Here is a 17571-nt window from a genome sequence, read left to right as displayed (position 1 = left end):
GTGGAAGGTTTAGACGTAAAAATTGTTGAAGTCAGTTTGTCAAGGTCAATGGGAGTAAAGCCATTTAAACATATATCAGCCGTAGCCGGCTGTCATTCCCGCCGACGTGAATAACAATCTTACTGTATTAATCTTCCTCACAATCCTCTCTCCTATTCTGGTCCTGAATGCCTGCTTATTTCCTCTCTCTCTCCTTCCATCCTGTCCACCTTTTTCTCTGTTTGTGTATGTTCTTTCTCATCTGTTTCTTTCTCTTCTACCTCTTCATGCACTCCAGGTGAGCGCGTGTTGGCGAGCGGTTCGGTCCAGCTGCCCCGGTTCACCCTGCTCGAGTCGGGCAGCCTGCTCATCTCCCCCTCGCACATCTCCGACGCCGGGACCTACACTTGCATGGCGAGCAACTCCAGGGGCATCGACGAGGCGTCCGCTGAGCTCGTGGTCTGGGGTGAGCGTGCAGGTTTCGATAGACTCGGCCTTTCACATGCTTTTTTTTTTTTTAAACCCACTCATGCCTGATGTTGTGTGTTGTAAATGCCCAAGCAATCCGTCACGATCTGTGGCAGTGGTGGAGTGTTATTGAGAGGCATGTCTGCTTGGCAGATGTTGGGTAACGAGGTTGTGCCGTATGATAACAAAACTTGCGCTCAATTCCGTCAGATATAAAAGCACCCTTCTGTGCAGGTTTGGAGTCATCTCCGAGGCGTTTTCGGAAAGAAGCCATCATGAAAGAAAATACAAAACAGCAGCATGTCATTTCAATTGAAATGAGTTTTCTGAAATGAGTTTGGCTTGTTGTTATTTAGCATTTGATTTTTTTCTCAGGAAGGACATTTTGTAAGTGTTTTTCTCTCTCCAATACTTTCTTCCTCTCCATCTCTCTCTCTGTCTCTCTCTCTGTCTCTCTCTCTCTCTCTGTCTCTCTCTCTGTCTCTCTCTGTCTCTCTCTCTGTCTCTGTCTCTCTCTCTGTCTCTCTCTCTCTCTGTCTTCTTTCTGTCTCCACAGCTCGCACCAGGATAACCACCCCTCCACAGGACCAGAGTGTTATCAAAGGAACTAAAGCCATTATGACCTGCGGAGTCACACATGACCCCAGTGTAACCGTCAGGTAACGGTGCCTTCCTAGATGTATTCATATAACATCACGTGATACTTTTCCAAAAGAGATGATGTAAAGTGCTTCACAATAGAAGAGAGTAAAAATACGGACATGGTGAAAGAGTGTAAAAGGAAAGAAAGGGAAGTGAAGATTGGTCGGTCCCGAGGTGCTGTTTCATAGAATAAAGCTGGCCTATAGTTTTCTTCTTGTCAACAAATAACATGACCAAAACCAACAATGTGTTGGTTTGTCCCTTGATATTTATTTTTTTGTCAATTTAAGTCAAAAGAGCTGGACACTGTGGTTTTGTGTTTGGGACTATTTTCAGTTTGTGTATGAACACACATTTGGTGCACTAGTGAGTATTTAGTGCTGCAGTAAGGCGTATATGATTGACTCAACACTCAGTGTTTCTCATTCATGTGTTTTTAATCGTTTTTGGACAACAATGGCGCCGATGAACACACTATCTCTTGCTTTGGCTACACTCATTGTGACTGTAAGAAAAATATCCAGAGCAGCGTCTGGCACTCTGTCTGTTCTAGACATTTAATTGAGTTTCCTTTTGGCGAGATGAGTGCATTTTAGTTAACACTTGTGCAGTAGACATGTCTAGGGCTTTTATTGTGAAAGGTAAGAATGAAAGGAGTGGATCTGGTCTGCGCTGCCTTTGTCAAGGTTGAAAGGAGTAATAAAGTTTTGCTGTCTTGGTTCCGACTACAGAGCCTCAGTGTTGTAAACTATAAAGTACATTTTGAAATGGGTTGCTCAGAAAAATTGACCTTGTTTTATTGCTTTTCGGACATGTAATATTCGTGATGTGTGTGAAAGTACTCATGACAAAAAAATGTTTTTTTATTTTGTGTGAACTAATCACACAAAACCACCGCCGGTGTGTAAAGGTCTTTATCCTCAAGGAGTCCGCAATGTCCAGAGATCAAAAGCCCAAAAATAATGAGGTTCAACCTCAAAGCCACAGTTTTCTTTTGGTTTTCAGCCCGGAGTGAGGTTCAACCAACAAGCCCGTGGGTGCCTGACCAAGCAGACAAATCTTAAATAGGATTCTGAGTTTGGAGAGGATTTAGGGAGCCACATTTGATAGATCACAGAAAACTCACATCAACACTTTTAAAGGAACTCTTCTGAAGCCTTGCAGCTGCATTCTGCACTCGTTGCAAGAGATTCAGGGATGTCTTACTAAAGCAGGTGAGAACGGAGGTACAATAGCTTATCCAGACTATTGTCAATGGATCAATGGATGCAAAATCCATCTGCACACGTTTCTATGTATTTGGAAGCACAGTTGAGCCATTTCGGCCCACAGGTCTGTGCACGAAGATGCCTCATCATCAGTTATTACTTGCTGAACTCTTCTCTACACCGTTGGTTGTGAATTAGTCATTTACTACCCGAAGCACAATGTGTTTATTATTTAATGCTCTGTATCGTATTCTGTGCTCTCTTACATGCATTGCAATGTAAAGACTGAGCAAAGACACAAAGCTGTTTCCCTGACTTGTGACCGAGACCGACCCACTCATGTAAACAAAAAACGTTTGCCGAACACTGATGTGTGTGTGTATGTCATTAGAAGACAGTCGGCTGTTGCACACCTCCAGCTTGCGATTGCGGTCCAATCCGGTGCAAAACACACAACCCGCGCAACAGACGCTTGCTGAACTCCAAGCTTGTAGCCGACATCAGTGGCGATCAATAGACTGTCCTGTCCCTTCCTACTCAGAAGAGAAGGCTACATCTGACGGCCACCTTTGAGCTGTGCGGTTTTGATGAGTGTGAATTCAGCGTTTGATATGCAGCCGACAGCCGCTATGATATGCGTGCAGGGCAAGTTTGAAGAGACAGAAGAGAAAGATGAAATACCTCCCTAATAACATATTCTTCTTGGTTTGTGGTGGAATAAATAACAAGCAGAACCCCCAGTTTACTCGTTGCTTTACTGTCAAAGAGACTTAACTGACTGACTGATGACTGACTGATGACTTTGCATTCCAGGCATGTCTGGGAAAAAGAGGGCTCGGTGATCAGCGTCCAGTCCATCCCCCGCATGCGGCTGGAGGCGGACGGCACCCTCCACATCTCCCAAACCTGGTCAGGTGACATCGGCACGTATACCTGCAGGGTCACCTCCGTTGGCGGCAACGACTCCCGCAGCGCCCACCTCCGTGTCAGGTAACCACCGTCGCCTTAATCGCTCGCCTGGCTTTCTATTTTCTTCTCTTCCTTTTTTTCCCTCTCTCTCTCTCTCTTTTTTTTTTTTTTGCTCCGGTATTCTCCAGTGCAAAGATACAGGAAGGAACATGTCTTTTGAAGCAAGACAATGCATCCACACATAGCAAGTGCCAGACGAACACACACACACACACACACACACACACATGCCCTCCACCGCCATCTTTTCACTGCCATCCTGTTATTATTGACACCTCTGACTCATTTCCAATTAAATGGCGCCCGGTCCTCCTCACCTCCCCTGTCCTCATTCTCACCCGACACACTCTCAGCACCACGGGACACCCCCCACACCCCCCACACCCATTCCCTACCGAGTGAGACGACACTTGTCCTCACACAAACTGCTCTGGATTGCTTTTGTCTTCTCAAATCTTTTCTTTCTCGTCGACTTTCTACCCTTGTTGTACTGTGGCACTGCAGCGAGGGTAAACTGAATATGAACGAGACATCTAACTTTCTGTTTGCCAAACTGATGTGCTTACTGACTGTGTCTTTCTTCGTCCCCCTATCGGCCGTCTCGTTGGCTGGCTGCCGTTTCACTGAGTTACTGCCAGTTATTCATCCACTGCTAGAAAGCTTATCCATCAATCTGTCTGTGTTTATCTGAATTCATGGCTGAATGAATTAATGATCCCCAGCTCTGGCCTCATTTATTCATGTCTTTATCTGTGCATTTTCTCCCTGTCTGTCTCTTAATGCCTTTCAATCCATCCCCCCCCCCCCCCCCCCCCACCTTAGGTGATATCTATCTCCTTTTGTTTGCCTGCGTGTCCATCTGGACAAGGAACCGTCTATGCCGTCTTGTCATGCCACATTTCATCAACCGTCTAACTGTTGTAGAACATTCAGCTTTACTTCAGATGTGTCCAAGAAGACGTTCAGTGCAGACAGAAATCTGTAACGCTCTGTCCCCGCGGAGGATTTGCCGTGATGCGAGGGATTCTTTTATTTATCGAAGTTGTCCCGATGTTCCCCGCAGGCAGCTGCCCCATGCCCCGGAGAACCCTACAGCCGTGCTGAGCACATCGGAAAAAAGAGCCATCGACCTGGCCTGGGCCAAGCCTTTCGATGGCAACAGTCCCCTCATTCGCTACGTCCTGGAGGTTTCTGAGAACAGTAAGTCACACATTATCCAGTCGTGCGTCGATGCGTTGCATCCTTCTCTACCTTCTATGCGTTGTAGCCTTTGTGGCGGTTTAAACAACTTCAAGATCTATGAATGGAATTTAATGAGTTAGGTCCGAGGGAGAGGGACCTCGGCTCTTGTGATCAGCATTGCAGCAACAAGTGAAGAAGACGCTAAATGTTGCTTGTTTGGATTTTTTTTTTTTTGTATTATTTCCACGCAGCCAGGCCTCGATGACGTCAATCAATGTTCCCTCTAATTTTTCATGTGTCTGGGCATACACACAAGCTCCCTGAGCACACTGAGGACCACTGTGAGCAACATCAGATGTGCACGCTGTGGCCACACACCAGTATCACACCTGTTCAAAACCTTGGATCATAGCAAGTTACATGGCTTATTAAAATAATCAAATTACAGCAGCAATTTTCACTAGTTTACTTTTAATATAAGTGATTTGACAAACTTTAAAGGAAAAAGACAAAAATCTTGTTGTTCATGAGAGGTGTAGTATGTTTTATGTGAGAGTCCTGCTTGGCCATGGGAAGAGTCTTGCTTTGGCCTGTGTGAGGTCCTGTTGTGGCCTGTGTGAGGGTCCTGTTCTGGAAGAAATGATACATATACACCTTTCAGACATAACATTTAGTTCACATTAAAACATTCACATTTTGCACAATGACGTGTGCTGTAGCTTGTGATACAGTGTAAATTCCTGTAACTCTGTCTGTAAAATATGTAATTACTCAGTTTTTTATTATCATTTCTACTACCCATAAATTATCTAGTAGTAACATAATTTAATGATTAATATCCATAAGTAAAAAATCTTAATAAATGTCACTAGAATATGCACAAATCTGACTTAAATTTTACCTTATTTTTCACGTCTGTCATTCTCACTTCTCCAATGGTTGTACACTTTGTCCAGGTTGATGGCTTCGTCTGCTTCTTGCTTTGACTTTATGTCGCTGCCCGTTCGTTTCGCCATGATAAGGGGTTAGCATTTGCAACTCGTAACTCCGCCGCACTGTTGTTAGCTTGCTAACCTGCACGGCGCGAATGGGCAGGGCAATAGTGTCAATGCTATGATTGGCTGCGTAGCGTAAGTGAACCGAATCGTATCATTGGCTGGACACCTGTCACTCACTGAGTTACGTTGCAAAATAGTACAGAAAACAAAAGTATTATTATTATTATTATTATTATTATTGGTTTAATTGATTAGATACGATTAGGACTAATATTAGTTATTAATTAATACGTTTATGTTGAATTTTATTTTATGCGCTGCATAGATTTTCTTGTGCGCTGAGAATGTGCGAGCAGTGCGCGATTGCTCAAGCGCGCAGCTTAGAGGGAACATTGACGTCAATGCTTTTTTCCCAAAGAGCTAAACTGCAAAGCACATACAGAAAAGAACTTGAAAAAGCATGATCAATGAGACTAATTAAGAATGTCCATCATCGCTGTTGATCTCAGTAAGCTGCACTGCAGTCCATCCCTTAACAGCTCTGCATGTAACAAGCAACTTAAAGGAATACTTCACTCCCAAAATAATTTGTGTATCAACTGCTCACCCGGAGTTACCTTGATTTCTTGAATAAAACTTAGTTTTTCTTGCATACCTCTATGGCAATGAATCATCCAAAACCTCTTTTAACCGGTTTTAAACAACAGCAAAACATCCGTTTACAGACTCTCACACAACTCGTGCGGTGAAATCCAAGTCTCATTGAACCAGTCGTATGCTCACCATTTCCCAAACGCACACGTTTTTGCTAAAACCTTACAATTTAAAAATGCTTCTGCATCAACGGCACTCGCACTGACCGGTGAAGTGTTTATGCAGAAGTGTTTTGAATAGTGTTTGGGAAGCATTGAGCATACAACTGGATCAATGGGACCTGGACTTTAGACTTCTCTCCGTTTTGGGTCTCGCTGATGGCAGAGGCCTCCTGAGCCACAGCTGCCCCGAGTACAAATGATCATTTTGGGGGTGACGTGTTCCTTTTAAGTTCATACGCTGCAGAACTGTGTCGGGCTTTAATCTGCAGCGCGTCGTGCCCTCGCTTCCTTCTGTCAGCATGACTTGTTTCATTTATTTAATGAATTTGAATTTTCCAACTGTGACCTACCGTGACAAATTGCATGCAGGCATGAGGGTGAAAATCCCTTCTGAATATTAGTGAAATTGCCAGAGATGTTCGGCTCATTCCTTACAAAATGTTACATTTGATGGGATGTTAAGGCGAATGGTTAGCAAAGCGATGAACACGATACGTGTCGGAACAAGGTGTTCAACTCGATTTCCTTTGTTCTAGACGCTCCCTGGGCCATCCTGCTGGCCAATATTGAGCCACAGTCCGTAGCGGTGACGGTCAATGGCTTGATCCCGGCGCGCTCCTATCAGTTCCGCCTCTGTGCCGTTAATGATGTGGGGAAGGGGCAGTTCAGCAAGGAGACCGACCGGTGAGTTCAATACAGATCCTACATCTGTTCCTACCACTTCACTTCAACACCAGAACATCTTTGTCCATTTTACCCAGGGTATAAAAAATAGAGAAAAACAAAACGGCAATATACAGTTTCCCTTTGAGGTACACTTTTCCCAACTATTTTCTGAGGACATGTTGAAGGATTGTTTTTTTTTTATTGTAGGGAAGCAAGCTTCTTTCATCCATTCTTTTCCTTTGAAATCCACTAAAATGTTCCTCTGTGGTCCTCTATGGTGGTATCATTGAATTGGCAATAGCAGTGAGACATCTTAGAAATGTCAAACAAGAGCCCGCAGAACTTGGTGGCTGTTAGCAAATAGTGCATTCTGCTCAGGAAAGCCATTTCCTAGACAACCAGTTTGACTGATCCCTTCAGTCAAGAGTCGGCGAGGAGGGATATAAGTGTACCAAAGCGGACAAACACACACAAACATGCACAATCACATGTAAACACACACGAACACCCGCGTGCTCTCGCATTCGGAAAGCCGCAGGAGGGATTTAGGTTTCAGGCGACATGAGGTTCGGCCTTTCCGCGGCCTCACACAACTTCAAACACCCCCTCCTCCCTCCTAACCCTCACCCACTTTCCCCCCTCCCTCACTTCCCGCCCTTCCACCAGTCTGGCACGCTGCCTCTCGCTGCCAGCTCCCTTTGCCAGAGAAGAGCCACGGGGGGCTCCGTCTGTGTGTTGCAGGGGGGCTGGCACTGTGTGCTATGTGACGCCATTTGGTACTTAGTCACCGCCACTGATCTCACTCCCAGCTCTCATACTCATCTTTCCCCCGCTCTCATGGTGTTCTGTCCGAGTAAATACACAGCATCTAGGTGGCTGTGAAGCCCAGGCGTCCCATGACTCTGTCATCTGTGGTGTTAACTGTGGGCCCTGTGCATGTATCTGGGGAGCAAAAGCTCGCAAGGACTGCTCTGGGTTTTTAACAAAGACAACAAAGTGGTAGGACACAGTTGAGGAGACAGAAAAAGAGGGTTTTTCAGTTGCAATGAAGCTGGTATTTAGCTTTAAATGGATATGCTTCATTTAGGCTGTTGCATTGTTACAAAGCTTTATTTTGAAATAAACTAAAGCTGTGTTCATTATGATTTCCAGAGAGAAAAATGTTCGTTTAATCCTATTTCCTCTCTTCAAATCTCTGCGTGTGTGTGTGTGTGTGTGTGTGTGTGTGTGTGTGCAGTGTCTCTCTCCCAGAGGAGCCCCCCAGTGCTCCTTCTCAAAACGTCATCGCTAGCGGCCGGACCAACCAGTCCATCATGATCCAGTGGCAGCCTCCGCCCGAAAGCCACCAGAACGGCATACTCAGGGGCTACACCGTCCGGTAAGATCCCCGTTCGTCCGCCGCTCCACTGACACCCGTCTGTGTCTCACTGTTTGTTACAAAGGCCGGAATCAACAAACCGACATTCAGTTCAGCGTGAGGTTCAGCCCTCCTGCCGTTAGAGCTGCTTGATTTCACTTTTAATCTGTGACGTTGCGAAAATATTTATAAAGACATGATCATGATATTGTAAGAGTTGGAATTCGGTCACACGCAGTATGTTTGACATAAGAGTCCATACAGTGTCAGTTAACACCACTGCATTAAATCAATCATTTTGTCTCAGAGAAAACTAAAAAAGTTTGACTTCAGAAAAACTTTAGCAACCCTAATCGGCAGAGTCAGCAATATGCCAAACTGACTGTAAATCCTGTAAACATGTAATTCGTTTGGTTTTCTGTCAGGCTTCTTATTCATTACATCCAAATGAAACAGCAGGTGTTTTCCAGACAACAGTCAGTGCCGGCAGTGGTTTTTAATTGCTTGTTTGCTGGTGCTTTGTCGCCCCCTAGCAGGGAGTCTAGTGAACTGGCTCAAGAGGCAAAGTACTGTAATGTCCCCTCTTTGTCAGTGAGTCATCTAAAATGTCACGTTCAGTGTGCAAACAACACAGGTTTGTCATGTTTTTTTACTTGGTGGTAAAGTCCAGCATTCACAGTTCAAGTGTGTGTGTGTGTGTGTGTGTGTGTGTGTGTGTGTGTGTGTGTGTCAGGTACCGTCTGACTGGGCTGCCTGTGGACTACCAGATGAAGAACATTTCCAGTCCCGATGTGACTAACCTGCTGCTGGAGGACCTCATCATCTGGACTAACTATGAGATTGAGGTGGCTGCCTACAACGGGGCGGGTTTGGGCACTTTCAGCCATAAAGTCACTGAGTGGACTCTGCAGGGAGGTGAGAACTCATTTCATTGATGTTATTTAGAACACATTGCAGTGTATTTCTAGTAGGAATATTGATTTTGCGTTCATGGAAACTATATACACAGATTCAAAACATGAAAACAACAACATAAAATCAACAGGGATTTTGACAAATTGTATGACTGATAAGCATAATAAATATGCTCTTTCTCTTTGCTGCTGGGCTCGTGCTAACGCTTCTGGGTTAGCTCGAGTCTGTGGCTGAGTGAAGAAAGTTTCTCGCCTCCAACTTTATCAGACACAGATTTTTGGCGGACTGCTGAAGTGAAATAACTGAATGTTTACCCGCGTATTGTCCTTGTTTCTAACTCGGTTGATAGGAAATACATGCGCGTAAGATTGCGGGTGTTTTGGGAGCGCGGAGGATACACGCATGCATCCTTGAAAATCCTCCGAACAAGGTACTCAGTCGGATTCCAAGGATGCTCCAAATTGGAAGAGTCCTCAGGCGGGATTCGATGACCTAGCATCCTTGAAATTCAGCCGTTGAAGAATCCTTTCTTGACTTTAAGAGACTTCCATCGATGCCAGACCAAAGCTGAAAAATGTCCCCCTTAAAGGGATAAAGATAGTATACATTCTATTCTATTCTACTTAAGTTTCTCTCTTAAGCATGAGGAATAAGACTGGGATGCAACAAAAAAAAAAGAGTCTTCTAGTAAGCATCAAGGTAATTTTCCTCTCGGGTTGAAATCATGTGACTGCATTGACGTTGATTCTTCTTTGTAAGGACCACACGGAGGTGCGGCGTCCCCCTGAAATCTATCAGCTCACACAGTCTCAAACAAACCCACGGAGAGCCTGGTATTAGGTGTTTGTGTCATCAGGAAGAGAGTGATGGCGGTATCTGCCCTGACCTGAGCCGAGCAGCGATCAATACTGACATCAAAATAGATGCAGGCAGACTTCCAGCAGTCCGCTGAAATGTGTTCTCACACTTTTATGTTCTGCCTTCCCCACCTCTCTTCTTTCTCTCCTTCATCTTTCTCCTCCCCTCTTGTCTCTCGCCCATCCCAGTACCCACCATCGCCCCCGGCAATGTGCAGGCCGAGTCGGTCAACTCGACAACTATCCGTTTCACATGGACAGCCCCTAACCCTCAGTTCATCAACGGCATCAACCAGGGCTACAAGGTCAGTGGCCGCCAGCCATCGCGTCCATTGACAGAGCTGTCAGGGCTGAACGTGTAGTATCACATATCCTGTGTAGCAAGAGGGGGAGAGAAGAGCCAAGGGGCAGCAGATATTTGGTGCCACTGTGAACGATGGACTTTGTTCGCCCATTTGTTACTCGGAGGTCATCCTCTTTATCTTTGCAGCCATTTGTCATCTTTTATTGTGAAGCTGTGTGCAGGTAATGATGAATGTCTTCATTATTTTGTCACAGGCTCTTGAATATAGTCCATCTCTCTGCCTCTTGCGTACACTGCGTTGAAACAAATGCACCCCACAGGAAATCATAAAGCCACAGCCATACAGCAGTTCTGGGTTTTTTTCCCCCATTGACTCTGTTATTGACTTAATTTTGTCATTGGGTTCCTTTTTGTCTGTCTCTTCAATAGCGCTCCACAGGCCTGTACAAATGAGAATTTTAAATACCAGATTGTCTTCTCCAGGGGGAGAGATATCAGCAGCAGTGAGAAAAAAGGGAATTAAAGAGTGTGAAAGCTGATGGGAAGACTTTCAGGTCGGGACGGAGAAAAGCGAGCGTGGCAGACAGTCAAGTATCTCTCCCTCTGATGTCTTCTTGCCAGCTCTTCACTTCCCTGAAAGCTCCCTCTCTCTGGAAGCTGGAAACAAACCCAGCAGACCTGCCTTTGGGACTCATTACCTAAGCACCTAATTGGTCAATACAGGTCCCATTAGTAGATGCTCTGTAGTACGCAATCAACATCCATGATGGGATGCTATCATGCCTCTCTTGAGCCTCTCCTAATGGAGCTATTCCCTCCCAGTCAAAACCTCTTTCTGAATATATTTGGGAGAGCTACGATGCCAAATAACTCCTCAGACTGGCTCAGGCCTACCAGAGGAGACGCTATTGTTAGTTCTGTGAGATTACACGTGTGCGAATTATCACAGACCGACGATTAGCCGCTGTCTGGGAATGCTTTCTTTCTTTCCGACTCACTTTTCCTTCCTCTCCTTTTCTGCTCGTCTGTTTCAGCTGCTGGCCTGGGAGCCCGGCAAAGACGACGACGTTACCATGGTAACAGTGCGACCGAACTTCCAGGACAGCGTCCATGTGGGATATGTGACGGGTCTGAAGAAGTTCACAGAGTATTACACCTCTGTGCTGTGTTTCACCACGCCCGGAGACGGCCCCCGCAGCCCGCCCAAGACATTAAGGACACATGAGGACAGTAAGTGACTTTTCTTCCACGGCTTTCCTCTCTCCGGCGGTGGCGAGGGGGCCGCCGAGCATCTCGCAGTAACACATCCTCCGGGCGAGATCTATTATTCATGCGGAACGAAGTTGTAGAGAGGTGCTAATGACTGAGTTTATTCTGCATCCAGCCAGGATCATCATAATTGGGTCTTAGTCCCTCTTGAGATCATTGGTAAAGCTTTGGAAAGATTTTCCCCAACTTGTCATCCGACAGTTTTCTTCAGTGATGACCTTGTTTTTGCTCGATTTGTAAACACATTTAAAATGCAAATGCTGTCACCAGTTGTGCGGCTGTGTATGAAAGCTGATCAGCATGAGTTATTGTTGAATATAGAGTGTCTCATTTGCCCATTGGCCTTGCTCATTAAGCTCATTTGTCCCCGTCCAGCTCCCGGTGCTGTGGGTCACCTGAGTTTCACTGAGATCCTGGACACCTCGCTCAAAGTCAGTTGGAGTGAGCCCGGCGAGAAGAATGGAGTTCTCACAGGTACGTTCACTTCACTCCAAAACCATACAAGTTTGTAGTAAGGCCACAATGGCTGGAAATAGCAGTTTGTCCGAGATGGTATTGACTGAAAGAGAACGCTGAGGTGGAGCTGAGGCTTGTTCTACGTTGCTTTTTAACAACAGCTTGAACTCTTTTAGTGAGCCCAGCACATGCAGCTCTTAGGTACACCGCTACTTTATTTGTTTGTTTGTTTCATTTGGCCACATGAGCTTCTAAGGCACCAAATATACCGTTGCATCAGCGAGACAATAATAATATAATAATATATAATAATAGAAGAAGTAAGCAGAAATGACGGGCGGTTTACTCAAAATAACAAGCATAGCCCTTTAAATCAGTCACGACTGTAACCTCAAAAATCAAAAAGTAGATGAAAGTGCACTTGTCCAGGGAGGTAAATGTCCGAATTAAATATATTTCAAGTGAGCAGCTGTCACTTCTATATTCCACTTGAAATAATGCTCTCAAACTTTGAGTAAAGAACAAATGCCCACCAGCTACATTAATATTGAAGTGTTTACAAAGGTTGAGATTTGGCAGAATATACTGAAGCATTTTTCCAAAAGCATTTTTGATGTGCCGCACACTCCCAGGAGACAAACACCGGCATGCCATGTGCAATTATTGATTTGGCAAGAAGTGCTGCCTAATGCCTTATGCAATCACATGAAAAGAGCTGCTGGCCAACGAGCAAATTGCATTCACTTTGAAAGGGTAAGCGTGTGTGTTTGGGTGGAGGATGCGTGTGCAGGAAGGTATAATCACAGGCTGATTTAATTTGCGATATTCAATTTTTGATGAAGTTAATTCAATGTTGCTGTTAGCTTGCCCCGTAGCTGAGAGTTGCCATTGTGGTAAACACTTGCTGTCGAATCTTCCCTGAGAGGATTCTCTTGTCGGTTGCCGTCAAACCCGCCTCTGCTGCTCTTCAGGTTACCGCATTTCGTGGGAGGAGTTCAACCGAACAAACACCAGAGTCACCCACTACCTGCCGAACGTCACCTTAGAGTACAGGGTCACTGGACTCACTGCTCTCACCACCTACACCATCGAAGTGGCAGGAATGACCTCCAAAGGACAGGGCCAGCTGTCCTCCTCCACCATCTCCTCAGGCGTCCCACCAGGTCAGTAACCAAACAGCAGGCACTTTAAGGAGTGCTTTACCCACACAATGATAATTGTGCTCATCAATTACCCTCCCAGTGTTGCCTCCAATTCGAGAAGAAAAGTTGCACGCTTCCATGGTGAACGAAGAATCAAACGCGGAGAAACGTCTCGATGGACTGAAGTAAATGGGGGGGGGCACGTTGCAAAGCCATGTCAAAACATCCTTTTGAAAACTCTCACACAAATGGTGCAGTTGAATCCTCGTCTCATTGATCCGGGTGTATGCTTACTACTTGCCAAACACAACCGTACTATTTAAAACACTTCGGACTCGTTCGGACACTCAGACGAGAAGCGCGCCTGCAATCGTGCTTTAAACAGTCAGGTCAGTCCTGGAACCCTTCGGCTGTCAGTCTGACAGGTCTTACATTTCTGGTGATCCTACATTTCCCATAATGCAACTCAACTGCATCTTTCTTTGGATAAATGCCCTCTTTCAAACCCCAGTTTTGGTAATGCAGCCTCTCTGTGAACATTTTTAAGTCACTGTTGATGTTTTTCAACAGCTGGAACCTTCATTAATCCTTCCCTTGCTGCGTATTTACGGTTTCGCATTCAATTTGGCGCCAGACACAATGAAATTGAACCCCGGTCACCTCAGCTTGGGACGGAGCCAAAAAAGCCTCACCGATACACATATCTGCGCTACATCTGCGGAATAATAGCTCCCGCGAGAGCATTGAGGACAATTACAGTGTTTAATGATTTCATATTTGCAGAAATTGTGTAATAGACATACAATGCCCACATCAATTACCGGCGCAGCACTCAGAGCCTGTGCATCTGGGGAACCTGTGCAATGACAGGCTGTTCTATTGCGAGCAGGCTTCAGAGCAGCAGTTAAAGTCCCCGGAATGGTGATTACTCTCATTGTATACGTGGAAAGAAAACACCGATCTGCCTGTAACTGTGGCACAACGATTCAGCTGAAAGCCACCTCCATAATCAGGCAGGCAAATGTTTTCGAGGTGATCATTTCACTCGGACACGTATAATCTGCATTTCATTAGGGTTGAGTCCACCCTCATTTAAACATGGGGATGATTATGTGTTTTTAACAGTAGGCCGGTGTCCACACGCCAATATGCCACAGTTGGATGTTCATACCTCCAACTATGAGTTATGTCATCTATATTGTGCTTTTGGAATGGGCATATGTCATGGTAGGTTTAACGTTTATCCCGAGGGAAGCGTGAGGGAAAAGGAGATGAAATGAAAACGTAAAAAACTCCCCACACACACACACACACCATGATATTCATATACAGCAAAAAAGCCCTCCCGCTGTTCTTTGAATTCACCATTTTCATAGTTATTACCCCTCCAGGATTTCCAGGGAATGATCCATTCTTATTGTTGACTCAGCTCAAGCGTAAGCAGTGAGGTATCAGATCGAATCGTAATCGCCGGATAACTGCGGTGTAATCGGCATTCACGGCGTTGTCTCCGCGTTGTCAGCATCTTTTTCCAAATCGAATATACGTTTGCTGTTTTAACTGAAGTTGAAAGCACAAAAGAGGGAGAGAAAGAAGTGAGGTCGCCGACAAGTGCATCTGTGTGCAGTATCTGTACAGCCACAAGGGGGCGCTGAGGTAGACAGAGTTACCCAAGCGGACCAAAGCCACCCTGTGTGAGAGGCAGCCACACAAGAACAACCAACAGTAGTGTGTGTGATTGGCTCCCTCAGTCATTCTCTGTCTCTCTTTGTCTAACGTTGGCTCTTCCCCTCTCTGCCTCCTCATAGAGCTCCCTGGCCCCCCTACCAACGTGGCAATTTCCAACATCGGCCCACGCTCCGTCACCCTGCAGTTCAAACCCGGCTACGACGGCAAAACTTCCATTTCCCGTTGGCAGATGGAGGCTCAGGTGAACCAGGTGTATTCCAGAGCCAAAGCTCCAATGTCCTTAATCATGTGTTCTTGCTTTCGGAGTCACCTTCCTTTTGCGGGATTAGTTGCGTGACGCAAATACGATTTCAAGACGTGCTACGGATCTCATTGACTTCTTCTTCTTCAGAGAGGTTTGCAGTGTCGGCCGTGTTTGTCATGCGCTCTGTTGTCTTGGTCCCAGGTTGGCGTGGTGGGAGAAAACGAGGACTGGGTGATGGTCCACCAGGTGACCAACGAGCCCGAGGCTCGCTCCTTGGAGGTGCCAGGTCTCAACCCGTACACCTTCTACAGGTAGCCTATACTGAGAACACTCATCTGTTGAAAATAAGAATAGAATGTATACTATCTTTATCCCTTTAAGGGGGAAATCCGGGGGTTCAGTGTATTGCTCAGGTACACGTCGACACATGACACGTCCCAGTCAGGGATCGAACTGTTGACCTTCCGGTTCCTAGACGACCCTCTTAACCCAGTGCGCCACGGTCGCCCCATAGAACAGTAAAAAAAGGCCCAGACTTAGCCTCTGCGTCTAATTTTTTTATCAGCTCTCCTCTGCAATCTTGCAAATGAAATGAAATCAAATGTGGCACAAAATTGACATACAGATGGAACCAGAGCACAGCCTAAGCCTCAATCACATTGGATTTTAAACTGCTGTACACGATGCACAGCATAGTGCATCATCATAGTCTTATTAGAACCTGCTCGTGATTTTCGCAGTACAAACGTATGCTGGATAACATGGAAATGAAGCGTGTGCAGATTGTGACAAACAGCAGATGAGGTGTAAGCGTGTTTGTGTATCTCGGCTGATTTCAGCACGTCCCAGGAGCCTCATCTTATTCTCCATTCCTTTGATTTGAACACGAGCTTGTTATGGATCGTGTGATTTAAATATTATTTTTACAGCATGCACATGATCTTTAATCTTGGTTGCATCCTGCTTGTTTTCCACGATCACATTCAATATCAACGCGACACTGAGCCAATCCCCGAAGACCCACAACAGCTATAGTTCTCATCATTCCAACATCAGTGCTGCCAGTTTACATTAGAGTCGATTTAAACGTTGCTCGCGTTGGATCAAAATGTTGTTGTTTTTCCGCATATTCAGGCTGTAGCACAAATAAGCCCTCCGCTCATGTTCAGACGGCATTCATATTCAGTGCTCTGATCTCGGTTCAAATGCAATAAGCCTCATGTAAGAGGAGGCTCACTGCAAGTACTGCAATAATGCTGGATGTTCAAGTTGGCAGATTCTGAGCTGTGATTTCTGTTCAAATTAAAACCGTCCTTTTTGCTGAAGTTGCATTGTAATGTTTACCTCCCAACGCCAGGTTCCGAATGCGTCAGGTGAACATTGTGGGCACCAGTCTTCCCAGCCAGCCCTCCAGGAAGATCCAGACCCTGCCGGCTCCTCCTGACATGGCCCCCGCCAACGTCACCCTTCGCACCGCCAGCGAGACCAGCCTCTGGTTCCGCTGGATGGTAAGAAGGAATCCTGTGTGCACAATTGTGTCTCAATTATCCATTACATTTGTCAATCATGATGCTGCACTTTCACTACACATATGAATCTAATCTAACCTAAGGAGTCTGGCTTGTTTGTTTTTTAACGCTTCCATTAACAGACAAGACATTGACATGAGCTACCATCTCAAGATACAAATATAGACAGAAATATAAAGAAACCAACTAAAAAACAAGACCCAACACAACAGCATCTGAAACAGACAAAAAAACAACAACAACAGGAAAAGTGCATCGCAGTGTGTTTCAGCATAAACAGGACAGACCACCTGTAGAGGTATAAGTTCATGGTTCCAAGCCAAATCAGTCGATTCACGAAGTTTATTAACGGGTCCCAGGTTTTGAGCGTGCAACTGAATTTTCTCAATCTTGATGTTCTGCATCACATCTTTGATCCATTGATTGTGTGTCGGAGGGAGTACAGCCGTCCAACGTGAGCGTTGGAGAGGAAAAGGGCAATGACCTCCTGGAAAGGAGCAGGGACATTGGAGTCATGGGGAACTGAGAATACACCAATAATAGAGTATTACAGCCATAAGTGACGGAAATTGTATTTTCTGGCTTGTTTTGACCCACCTCTCTCCCATTGTTCATGGCCAGCCTTTGCCTGAATGGGAATACAACGGGAATGCGGAGCAGGTGGGCTACAGGGTTCAGTACTCCCGCGCGGGCTCGCAGGGCCGGGCGCTGACCCACATCATTGCCGACCGCCTGGAGAGAGAGTTCACCATCGAGGACCTGGAGGAGTGGACCGAGTACGAGCTCAGGGTCCAGGCCGTCAACGGCATCGGGACGGGGCCCTGGAGTCAGCCGGTCCGGGGCAGGACGAGGGAGTCTGGTGAGTTAGCGCCTCATCTGTCA

The 17571-nt window shown here is 45.8% G+C and overlaps 1 protein-coding gene across 1 annotated transcript in view; it reads left to right on the top strand.

Annotated features, from left to right (window-relative positions):
- Positions 1-17571, top strand: part of sdk2b (sidekick cell adhesion molecule 2b) — a 239330-nt gene that overhangs the window by 195674 nt on the left and 26085 nt on the right. Inside the window, exons 11-25 of the mRNA XM_079293331.1 lie at positions 278-445; positions 1004-1106; positions 3111-3287; positions 4330-4466; positions 6798-6945; positions 8165-8305; positions 9018-9199; positions 10246-10361; positions 11395-11590; positions 12005-12103; positions 13057-13248; positions 15036-15157; positions 15362-15471; positions 16518-16668; positions 17311-17548. Of these exons, the coding sequence (XP_079149457.1) occupies positions 278-445; positions 1004-1106; positions 3111-3287; positions 4330-4466; positions 6798-6945; positions 8165-8305; positions 9018-9199; positions 10246-10361; positions 11395-11590; positions 12005-12103; positions 13057-13248; positions 15036-15157; positions 15362-15471; positions 16518-16668; positions 17311-17548 (2280 nt within the window). The remainder of the gene's footprint in view (positions 1-277; positions 446-1003; positions 1107-3110; positions 3288-4329; positions 4467-6797; positions 6946-8164; positions 8306-9017; positions 9200-10245; positions 10362-11394; positions 11591-12004; positions 12104-13056; positions 13249-15035; positions 15158-15361; positions 15472-16517; positions 16669-17310; positions 17549-17571) is intronic.

The sequence above is a fragment of the Melanostigma gelatinosum genome (assembly GCF_949748355.1).
Source record: "Melanostigma gelatinosum genome assembly, chromosome: 21".
NCBI classification, from domain to species: Eukaryota; Metazoa; Chordata; class Actinopteri; order Perciformes; family Zoarcidae; genus Melanostigma; species Melanostigma gelatinosum.
Note: the sequence above shows the minus strand (reverse complement) of the source record. Positions and strands in the feature narration are given on the sequence as shown.